General features: G+C 40.5%; 1 protein-coding gene across 1 annotated transcript; it reads right to left on the reverse strand.

Annotated features, from left to right (window-relative positions):
• Positions 1-11,315: 11,315 nt before the first annotated feature.
• On the reverse strand, positions 11,316-12,227 carry LOC139401095 (sericin-2-like; the record flags this gene model as incomplete). Its single annotated transcript, XM_071145585.1, has 2 exons — positions 11,316-11,530; positions 11,826-12,227. Coding segments are annotated over 2 exons (617 nt in total), but the record flags the coding sequence as incomplete, so codon positions are not given.
• Positions 12,228-12,644: the final 417 nt, after the last annotated feature.

The following is a 12,644-nucleotide window of genomic DNA, read 5'->3' on the forward strand; positions in this document are numbered from 1 at the left end:
GTCCTCTAGCCTTTGGCCCAGTTAACCTGTAACCTCCAGGAGAAGGAAGAGAAGAGAGAGGACCATAAGACCCTGGCGGTCCTCTAAAGTATAGTATACACTATATTATTACAGTATTACTACAGTTTATATTACAGCTTTCCCTGACCCTCGACCTCCAGGAGAAGGAAGAGGAGGAAGAGAACTATGAGACTGTTCTCTGCAGTAGATTACTGCAATATGTGGTTTAAACTGTATACATTACCATCAGCTGTAGTGTTATTAGTCTCTATAATGTGGTTTAAACTGTCTACATTAACATCAGCTGTAGTGTTATTAGTCTCTATAATGTGGTTTAAACTGTCTATATTAACATCAGCTGTAGAAGTGTTATTAGTCTCTATAATGTAGTTTAAACTTGTTTACATTAATATCAGCTGTAGTGTTATTAGTCTCTTATAATATGGTTTATACTGTCTATATTAATATCAGCGGTCTATATTACCATCAGCTGTAGTGTTATTAGTCTCTATAATGTGGTTTAAACTGTCTACATTAACATCAGCTGTAGTGTTATTAGTCTCTATAATGTGGTTTAAACTGTCTACATTAACATCAGCTGTAGTGTTATTAGTCTCTATAATGTGGTTTAAACTGTCTATATTAACATCAGCTGTAGTGTTATTAGTCTCTATAATGTAGTTTAAACTGTCTACATTAATATCAGCTGTAGTGTTATTAGTCTCTATAATATGGTTTATACTGTCTATATTAATATCAGCTGTAGTGTTATTAGTCTCTATAATGTGGTTTATACTGTCTATATTAATATCAGCTGTAGTGTTATTAGTCTCTATAATGTGGTTTAAACTGTCTATATTAACATCAGCTGTAGTGTTATTAGTCTCTATAATGTGGTTTATACTGTCTATATTAACATCAGCTGTAGTGTTATTAGTCTCTATAATGTGGTTTAAACTGTCTACATTAATATCAGCTGTAGTGTTATTAGTCTCTATAATGTGGTTTATACTGTCTATATTAACATCAGCTGTAGTGTTATTATTTAAGTCTCTATAATGTGGTTTATACTGTCTATATTAATATCAGCTGTAGTGTAATTAGTCTCTATAATGTGGTTTATACTGACTATATTAATATCAGCTGTAGTGTTATTAGTCTCTATAATGTGGTTTAAACTGTCTACATTAACATCAGCTGTAGTGTTATTAGTCTCTATAATGTGGTTTATACTGTCTACATTAATATCAGCTGTAGTGTTCTTAGTCTCTATAATATTGTCTACTTTCAATATCCACATTACCATATCACCAGCATACACTGCATATATTGGAAAAGAGAGATAGAGTATGAAATCAATACAGTGAAGATGACTGATGACTGAAGAAATATCAACCATCCCCTGTATGTATTTCATATTCACAGATCTATGTCTGTGTCCACACATGTTGGAAAACCACTGTAGACTGAAGAGGGACGTAGAACAGTAGCAGCAGGGTAGAGAGAGTAGAGGTATGTCAGTAGCAGCAGGGTAGAGAGAGAGAGAGAGAGAGAGAGAGAGAGAGAGAGAGAGAGAGAGAGAGAGAGAGAGAGAGAGAGAGAAGAGAGAGAGAGAGAGAGAGAGAGAGAGAGAGGAGAGAGAGAGAGAGAGAGTAGAGTAGAGTAGAGTAGAGGTATGTCAGTAGTAGCAGGGTAGAGAGAGGTATATCAGTAGTAGCAGGGTATAGAGAGGTATGTCAGTAGTAGCAGGGTATAGAGAGGTATGTCAGTAGTAGCAGGGTATAGAGAGGTATGTCAGTAGTAGCAGGGTATAGAGAGGTATGTCAGTAGTAGCAGGGTATAGAGAGGTATGTCAGTAGTAGCAGGGTATAGAGAGGTATGTCAGTAGTAGCAGGGTAGAGAGAGGTATGTCAGTAGTAGCAGGGTATAGAGAGGTATGTCAGTAGTAGCAGGGTATAGAGAGGTATGTCAGTAGTAGCAGGGTAGAGAGAGGTATGTCAGTAGTAGCAGGGTATAGAGAGGTATGTCAGTAGTAGCAGGGTAGAGAGAGGTATGTCAGTAGTAGCAGGGTAGAGAGAGGTATGTCAGTAGTAGCAGGGTAGAGAGAGGTATGTCAGTAGTAGCAGGGTATAGAGAGGTATGTCAGTAGTAGCAGGGTATAGAGAGGTATGTCAGTAGTAGCAGGGTAGAGAGAGGTATGTCAGTAGTAGCAGGGTATAGAGAGGTATGTCAGTAGTAGCAGGGTAGAGAGAGGTATGTCAGTAGTAGCAGGGTAGAGAGAGGTATGTCAGTAGTAGCAGGGTAGAGAGAGGTATGTCAGTGGAGCGATGACATGTTGCAGGACTGGATGGGTTTAATAGTTTACATTCAGGATTCAGCTTTTAATCTCCTATATTTATCCTAATTTAAATACCAGCTTTTTTCTACCTTTATTGTTCAATTTCATTCTATTCAGTCCAATTTGTTCCGGCCTTAAATCCATTCTGGGTCAGTGAATGATGGATAGAATATTTAATAGATGTATAATAATACTATCTTGCTCTGAGAAGAAACAATATATACCTAAATACTACCAAATCATTGCTTCCACAATAGGGAAAATGGGGTTATTAAATACCCAGCCCAAAGAGGAGAAACATCAATGGGAGACGTTGGTGATATGGGGGACACTGCCAGTTGCACTAAATCAAAGAGTTGCCGAGGTCTATTCATTACAAATGAATGGTTTAATTTGCTCCCATATTGAATGTTCATCTTTGGCAACAGTGCAGTTGGGAACATTGGGTAATGGTGAATTTATGATGCGCCACAAATAGAGACTGTGAGGAAAGGGGAGAAAAAAAGGAGGAGAGAAGAGGAGAGGAGAGGAGAGGAGAGGAGAGGAGAGGAGAGGAGAGGAGAGGAGAGGAAGAGGAGAGGAGAGGAGAGGAGAGGAGAGGAGAGGAGAGGAGAGGAGAGGACAGGAGAGAAGAGGACAGGAGAGGACAGGAGAGGACAGGACAGGAGAGGAGAGAAGAGGAGAGGAGAGAAGAGGACAGGAGAGGAGAGGAGAGGAGAGGAGAGGAGAGGAGAGGAGAGGAGAGGAGATGAGAGGAGAGGAGAGGAGAGGACAGGAGAGGGAGAGGAGAGGAAGAGAAGTACAGTAGACCTACTGAAGATAGACCTACTGATTGCTGCAGGTATCTATATTCATTGGTTATGCAGCGGGCATAGCTGGGTGGTTCCCAATAGGCCACACCCCGGTGATCCAGAGAGCAGCGTCGACTAGTGGTGCCTGTGGAAGACAGGATTGAAAGAGAGAGACAGATGGGTGGAGAGAGAGAGGGGAGAGAGAGAGGGGGTAGACGGTAGATGGAAAGGGGCGAAGGACAGAGAGAGAAAGAGAAATAGAGAGGGATACAGATATGGAAGGGGGAGCAGATGGGAGGGGAGGGGACCAGAGATAGAGGATGAGAGAGAGAGCCAGAGCGTGAGAGAAAAATACAGAGAACAGAGAAAGAAATAAGAACAGAATCAAAGAAAGGTAGAGAGGAAAGATAGGGAGTCGGCAGAGATTAGGAGAAAGAGAGAGGGAGAGGATGAGAGAGGGAGAAGGAGAGGATGAGAGAGAGAGAGAGAGAGAGAGAGAGAGAGAGAGAGAGAGAGAGAGAGAGAGAGAGAGAGAGAGAGAGAGATTAATACTTGTTCATAGGAGACTTATCTTCCTTGTGTAATTTCCCTCAGCCCCTCACATCTTCCAGTGGAAGTTTAAGGCTGAAAATACACTGTAGCTATTGGAAGCCATATGCTGCTTCTGTGTTTGTTCAATAGTGTTAAAGGTTAAAGGTTACATACAGCAGAGATATCTACACCAATGTCTTACATACAGCAGAGATATCTACACCAATGTCTTACACACATCAGAGATATCTACACCAATGTCTTACATACAGCAGAGATATCTACATCAATGTCTTACATACAGCAGAGATATCTACACCAATGTCTTACATACAGCAGAGATATCTACACCAATGTCTTACATACAGCAGAGATATCTACACCAATGTCTTACATACAGCAGAGATATCTACACCAATGTCTTACATACAGCAGAGATATCTACACCAATGTCTTACATACAGCAGAGATATCTACACCAATGTCTTACATACAGCAGAGATATCTACACCAATGTCTCTCACATCATCTGTGCATGTGTTCAACTACAACAAGGCATGTCCACACATGAAAATAAATTAATTGGATACACTGTGTCAGGGTATCAACGTCAGTACAACCATACTAAAATACTAACACTGACACTGATATGGACACACACACACACACACACACACACACACACACACACACACACACACATACACACACATACACACACACACACACACACAGACGCGCATGCACTGACACGCACACGTGCACACACACACACACACACATGCACACACACGCACACACACTTACCCTCCCCCACCCTACTGAGCACTCTGTTTCCTCAACACAATCCCCCACCCCACTGAGCACTCTGTTTCCTCAACACAATCCCCCACCCCACTGAGCCTCCTGTTTCCTCAACACAATCCCCCACCCCACTGAGCCTCCTGTTTCCTCAACACAATCCCCCACCCCACTGAGCACTCTGTTTCCTCAACACAATCCCCCACCCCACTGAGCCTCCTGTTTCCTCAACACAATCCCCCACCTCACTGAGCCTCCTGTTTCCTCAACACAATCCCCCACCCCACTGAGCACTCTGTTTCCTCAACACAATCCCCCACCCCACTGAGCACCCTGTTTCCTCAACACAATCCCCCACCCCACTGAGCCTCCTGTTTCCTCAACACAATCCCCCACCTCACTGAGCCTCCTGTTTCCTCAACACAATCCCCCACCCCACTGAGCCTCCTGTTTCCTCAACACAATCCCCCACCCCACTGAGCCTCCTGTTTCCTCAACACAATCCCCCACCCCACTGAGCACTCTGTTTCCTCAACACAATCCCCCACCCCACTGAGCCTCCTGTTTCCTCAACACAATCCCCCACCCCACTGAGCCTCCTGTTTCCTCAACACAATCCCCCACCCCACTGAGCCTCCTGTTTCCTCAACACAATCCCCCTGGTTCTGTTTTCATCTCTTTTCACAGTCAAGATAGAACTCTGGCTCCCAAATGGCACCCTATTCCCTACACTGTGCCCTAGTTTTGACCAAGACCAAAAGTAGAGCTTCATATAGGGAATAGGGTGCCATTTGGGACACAGGCCCTTCTATTATAACCACACACCTCCTGCACTTTTCAATGTCCTCTGTGTCCAGCGGTGTGATAGTGGAATCAGACAGAGAGTGTGGCGGGGGACATGTGGGTTCAGTGTGACCACTTCCCTGCTTCACTTTCTACCTTTCACAATACAGACACACACAACCACAGCAGCTTATCAGTCCCACCACATGGATCAAACAACAGGCACACTGTGGAGCCATCAGGTGTCTGATTAAGACCAGGAGGAGGGGAGGGGAGGGGAGGAGGAGGGGAGTGGAGGAGGGGAGGGGACGGGAGGGGAGGGGAGGGGAGGGGAGGGGAGAAGGAGGAGGAGGAGAGGAGGAGGAGAGGAGGGGAGGAGGAGGAGAGGAGGGGCGGAGGGGATGAGGGGAAGGGGAGGGAGAGGAGGAGGAGCCATGAGGTCTTTGATAAAGGGAAGGAGGAGGAGGAAGAAGAGGAGGAGGTTAGGGGGAGGGAGAGGTAGAAAACAGCAGTTAGAAAGTGCCATGCTGTTGTAGGCAATATAATCATAGTTAGCCTAGTAATATGTCCCTGTCTTTGGCTATAGGCTATTTGAAAACACATTGACATAATGCTGTGAGGGTCAATGCAATGCAAATAGGGAAATCTGTTCAGTAGAAACATACCCACTGCATCTCAAATGGCACCCTATTCCCTATGTAGTGCAGAACTTAGAAATAAAACAGTGCATTGTATAGAAAATAGGGAGTCGTTTGGGACACAGGCACCGTGTAAAGCACTTCCAATCCGTCACAGCAGGAATGGATGTGTCAGTGGAATGTGACAGGGACATATCCATCACCACTAGTCCTCTCTACACATGAGTAATGGACAGAAAGCTCCCAATGAAACCTCTACATAATAGCCCCTGGAAAATGACTCATTTCATTATCAACTAAGTTACAGCAGAACGTTTCAAAGTGCTCTAGTTTCTCTTGGTTCATTATTCAGTCAATGGCCAAACAGCGGCTGGAGTCTGAATTCAGACCAACAAGACTATCCAATTTTTAAACTGTTAATTTGTATTTTTTTGTTATGAATCGAAGTTAAAAAAGTGAAGACTTGAATAAAAAAATAGGATAAGTGAGTTGGTACGACAAGTGTTTGATACGACGCTCACATGCCCCACAGGCAGCGGTGGTAACCACTAGGATAGACAAAACCCCAGGGCATGACTGTGTTCTTACCTGTAGCATTAGGAGGACACAGACACGCACGCACGCACGCACGCACGCACACACACACACACACACACACACACACACACACACACACACACACACACACACACACACACACACACCATAGCACACCATCACCATAGCATCTCCCACCTGTAGCACGCGCTCCAGCAGGTATATCTCTCTAGTCACCCCCAAAACCAATTCTTTCTTTGGCCGCCTCTCCTTCCAGTTCTCTGCTGCCAATGACTGGAACGAACTACAAAAATTTCTGAAACTGGAAACACTTATCTCCCTCACTAGCTTTAAGCACCAACTGTCAGAGCAGCTCACAGATTACTGCACCTGTACATAGCCCACCTATAATTTAGCCCAAACAACTACCTCTTTCCCTACCCTTATTTAATTTATTTATTTATTTTGCTCCTTTGCACCCCATTATTTTTATTTCTACTTTGCACATTCTTCCACTGCAAATCTACCATTCCAGTGTTTTACTTGCTATATTGTATTTACTTTGCCACCATGGCCTTTTTTTGCCTTTTACCTCCCTTATCTCACCTCATTTGCTCACATCGTATATAGACTTGTTATACTGTATTATTGACTGTATGTTTGTTTTACTCCATGTGTAACTCTGTGTCGTTGTTTGTGTCGAACTGCTTTGCTTTATCTTGGCCAGGTCGCAGTTGTAAATGAGAACTTGTTCTCAACTTGCCTACCTGGTTAAATAAAGGTTAAATAAATAAAAACACACACACACACACACACACACACACACACACACACACACACACACACACACACACACACACACACACACACACACACACACATACACACACGTGTCCTTACCCGTGGCATTGGGAGGACACCTGTTGAAGGCCAGTTCTCCTGAAGGTGTTCTTCTCCACACCATGGCTACAGTGTAGTCCTCCAGACAGATCTCATAGGGCGCTGGGGAGGGAACCGTACACAACACATCGCTGGGTTATTGCTGACTAGGCCAGAAGAGGCTGGTGGGAGGAGTTACAGGAGGATGTGCTCGTTGTAATGGAATTTTTGGAACGGAGTCAAACGTGGTTTCCATTAAGGGTTGGAACTGGTTCAGGGAACAGAACCGAAAACCGGAAAATAACAATTAGGAACGGAACCCGAACCATAAACTAAAGTTATCTATACTGTTCCAGAAGAGAACCGTTATTTTAAAAGCATGCAAACTGGTTAAAAACGTTATTTTATGGTCCAGGCATTTTTTTACAGTCCCACAGCCTTCAGTCTGTCACTCAGAAATTACGATGATTATTAATATTATTATTATGATGATTATTATGATTAGAATGATTATTATAATGATTATTATAATTATTGTAACGATGATGATTATTATGATTATAATGGTTATGATTATTATTTGTATTTAATTTATTATCATTAATAATTGTGTTATTATTGTTATTATTATTATTATTTCTGTTTTTGTACTATTATATATATTATTATTATTATTATTATTTTTAGTGTTATTATTATTTGTAGTGTTATTATTATTTGTAGTGTTATTATTATTTGTAGTGTTATTATTATTTGTAGTGTTAGTATTATTTGTATTATTTGTAGTGTTATTATTATTTGTATTATTTGTAGTGTTCTTATTATTTGTATTATTGGTAGTGTTATTATTATTTGTAGTGTTAGTATTATTTGTAGTGTTATTATTATTTGTAGTGTTAGTATTATTTGTAGTGTTATTATTATTTGTAGTGTTATTATTATTTGTAGTGTTATTATTATTTGTAGTGTTAGTATTATTTGTAGTGTTATTATTATTTGTAGTGTTATTATTATTTGTAGTGTTAGTATTATTTGTATTATTTGTAGTGTTCTTATTATTTGTATTATTTGTAGTGTTAGTATTATTTGTATTATTTGTAGTGTTATTATTATTTTTAGTGTTATTATTATTTGTAGTGTTATTATTATTTGTAATGTTATTATTATTTGTAGTGTTATTATTATTTGTAGTGTTAGTATTATTTGTATTATTTGTAGTGTTATTATTATTTGTATTATTTGTAGTGTTCTTATTATTTGTATTATTTGTAGTGTTCTTATTATTTGTATTATTTGTAGTGTTATTATTATTTGTAGTGTTATTATTATTTGTAGTGTTATTATTATTTGTAGTGTTAGTATTATTTGTATTATTTGTAGTGTTATTATTATTTGTATTATTTGTAGTGTTCTTATTATTTGTATTATTTGTAGTGTTATTATTATTTGTATTGTTATTATTATTTGTAGTGTTATTATTATTTGTAGTGTTAGTATTATTTGTAGTGTTATTATTATTTGTAGTGTTATTATTATTTGTAGTGTTATTATTATTTGTAGTGTTATTATTATTTGTAGTGTTATTATTATTTGTAGTGTTATTATTATTTGTAGTGTTAGTATTATTTGTAGTGTTATTATTATTTGTAGTGTTATTATTATTTGTAGTGTTATTATTATTTGTAGTGTTATTATTATTTGTAGTGTTATTATTATTTGTAATGTTATTATTATTTGTAGTGTTATTATTATTTGTAGTGTTATTATTATTTGTAGTGTTAGTATTATTTGTAGTGTTGTTATTATTTGTAGTGTTATTATTATTTGTAGTGTTATTATTATTTGTAGTGTTAGTATTATTTGTAGTGTTATTATTATTTGTAGTGTTATTATTATTTGTAGTGTTAGTATTATTTGTAGTGTTAGTATTATTTGTAGTGTTATTATTATTTGTAGTGTTATTATTATTATTATAATAATTTTTAGTATTATTATTATTGCAGCGTCTGCCTGCCAGCTGGAAATGTTTGCCAGTGGGGGTGTGTCTGTGTTGAGTCTACCTGCCCCTCCCCTGTGAAGCATAGGTTACTGTAGCCTACTGACAACATTACAAGTGTAATTCAGAAATTAGGGAGAGATGTTTAATTAAAGAATAAATTATTTACTTTTTCAATGCTAGTTAAGGATACTATCGTTATCACGTTTCACATTGGATTTTTTAACTACAAAAAGGTAAGAGTTTGATTTTAATTCTAGTGCTGCTCTGCACACACAAGCTAGTTAGCTGGTTAGCTCGTTAGCTCGTTAGCTCGTTAGCTCATTAGCTCGTTAGCTAGTTAGCTATTAGCTAGCTAACATTTGCTCTGGTCCAATGTTAAACCAACTCGGATGTTCAAAGATATTCAAAGTTCCTCCATAGAAGCTGCTCCTCCTCTGTGTGTCTAATTCAGATAAGGATGTCATAACAAGATGCCCAGCGCTTCAAGGCAAGCTTCCTCCAAACTCTCTCGCTCTCCCTCACCCTCAAAATGTCAGTTACATCTCACGCCCTACACTGTGACTGGCAGCACAGTGTGTGTTTGTCTTTCATTACGATTAAACCATGCTGTTATGGCAAAATACAATTTGCTATTAATGTTTAAAAAAATACACATTTCAGATGTTTAAAAAGGAACAGAAAGGAACAATTAAAACCCATTGTTTGTTGGGGTTCAGAACCGGTTCAGAACTTTATTTTGCTGGTTGAAACAGTGGAACAGAACCCCAAAAATAATAAATCTGTTTAGGACAAAACGATTTGAAAATAATTTTGGTTCCAACCCCTGGTTTGACATCATTCCATTAATTACAAGGAGCCTGTCCTCCTATATCTCCTCCCACCAGCCTCCTCTATAATTGCATAAGTGTAGACTAGATTGTAACTAGATTGTAACTAGATTGTAACTAGATTGTAACTAGATTGTAACTACATTGTAATACATGAACATGCTGTAGTTGTAAAATGGTTTCTTTGTGTTGGATTAAACTGTTTAAAATAGAACCGGTGTGAAAAAGATTGATAATGGGAACTGCTTCCTTACAGTCTTCTACAACAGAAACAATGCCACTCTTTACAGGGTGATAATGGTCAAACAAAAGATTGCATTTGCATTAATCGCTGTGGTAGCGAACAGTCTCCATGGAGATAAAAACAGGTGGGTTAATCAACACCATCAATTAATATTAAGATATTAATCATACATTAGGACCTAGACAAAATAAAACTCTCTTATTCTCTCCCTCTATTCTCTCTCTCTCTCAATTCTCGCTCTCGCTATCTCTCTCTCTCTATCCTCTTTCTCTTTATTGTCTCGCTCTCTCTATTCTCTCTCTCTCTCTCTCTCTCTCTTTATCTCACTCTCTTATTCTCTCTCTCTCTTTATCTCTCTCTCAATTCTCGCTCTCTCTTTATCTCTCTCTCTATCCTCTTTCTCTTTATCTCGCTCTCTATTCTCTCTCTCTCTCTCTCTCTCTCTCTCTCTATCTCTCTCTCAATTCTCGCTCTCTCTTTATCTCTCTCTCTATCCTCTTTCTCTTTATCTCGCTCTCTCTATTCTCTCTCTCTCTATCCTCTCTCTCTTTTCATTTCTCTCTATATATATATTCTCTCTCTAACAGCTTCCTCTTAAAGCTACAGTCTGTGATTTGGGAAGCTGTTCAATGGTCATTTCAATTCTTGATGTTTACCCATTGGTTGTTGAAGAATAGACAACAACCTACAGTATACATATCTCATGAGTTTAGCACAACTGTCAATCTTTATCGTAACCCAAAATAGAAGCTTTTTATTACTCCGTTGTTGAATTCATTGTTGAATTGCAAATTATCTTTCCAGGCTCTGTCTATTTTCAGAGCTGAAGCTGGGTTGCCTACCCTCTGCTTTATGTAAGTCTTATCGGTTCCTCCTACAGGAACAGAAAGGCACGTCACTCTTCCTCAGCGAAGAGGAAGATCATTATCTTCACTCCACGCTTCCAGTTAATTGACTCTTGCAGTCTCACTTATGGTGGTTATGGGGTTATCGTTACCTGGGCAACGCTGGTCACTGCACTTGCGGACTTCATCCCCTGTGCCCTCGCACTGTTGCCCCGTGACCGCTGCCCCCTGGCACACCCGCGCCCGCCTCTGCCAACCCCCGTCACATGATTTGGAGCAGCCACTCCAAGGCCCCCAGGGATTCCACTGGCCATTGGCTGAGGAGGAGAGACAGATCAGTTAAACCATTGGCTGAGGAGGAGACAGATCAGTTAAACCACTGGCCATTGGCTGAGGAGGAGAGACAGATCAGTTAAACCACTGGCCATTGGCTGAGGAGGAGAGACAGATCAGTTAAACCACTGGCCATTCGCTGAGGAGGAGAGACAGATCAGTTAAACCCCTGGCCGTTGGCTGAGGAGGAGACAGATCAGTTAAACCACTGGCCATTGGCTGAGGAGGAGAGACAGATCAGTTAAACCACTGGCCATTGGCTGAGGAGGAGAGACACACCACTGTTAAACAACTGGCCAATGGCTGAGAAGTTAGACCCATGGCCAATGCGTGAGAAGTTATACCCCTGGCCATTGGCTGAGGAGTTAGACCCCTGGCCATTGGCTGAGGAGTTAGACCCCTGGCCATTGGCTGAGGAGTTAGACCCCTGGCCATTGGCTGAGGAGTTAGACCCCTGGCCAATGGCTGAGAAGTTAGACCCATGGCCAATGCGTGAGAAGTTATACCCCTGGCCATTGGCTGAGGAGTTAGACCCCTGGCCATTGGCTGAGGAGTTAGACCCCTGGCCATTGGCTGAGGAGGTAGACCGTTGACCATTGGCTGAGGAGTTAGACCCCTGGACATTGTCTGAGGAGTTAGACCCTTGGCCATTGGCTGAGGAGTTAGACCCCTGGCCATTGTCTGTGGAAGAGACACATCACTGTTAAAAGGGTCTCTTTCTCAAATGCCTAAATATCTGTCCTCTCCTTGTGTCCTCTCCTTGTGTCCTATCCGATTGTCCTCTCCTTATGTTATATCCTCGTGTCATATTCTTGTTTCCTCCCCTTGTTCCCTCTCCTTATTTCCTCTCCTTGTGTCCTCTGCTGATTGTTAAAAACTTGACAGGTAAAACATTATGGTGGCAGCTCATCATTAGGCTGGCTTTGTCCTGGTCAGTTCATTCAGAGCAGAGTGATGAAGGAGTGGAAATTAGTACAGTAGATGATGGATTTTAAAACAAGTAGCAAGAGAGCCTCTGGACTCCATCTTTTCTCCCCAACATCCAATCGGTTGTTAGTAAAGCATGACCAATAAGTAATCTCTATTTTATTGCCATCA

Source organism: Oncorhynchus clarkii, unplaced genomic scaffold, assembly GCF_045791955.1.
Source record: "Oncorhynchus clarkii lewisi isolate Uvic-CL-2024 unplaced genomic scaffold, UVic_Ocla_1.0 unplaced_contig_8268_pilon_pilon, whole genome shotgun sequence".
Classification (NCBI taxonomy): domain Eukaryota; kingdom Metazoa; phylum Chordata; class Actinopteri; order Salmoniformes; family Salmonidae; genus Oncorhynchus; species Oncorhynchus clarkii.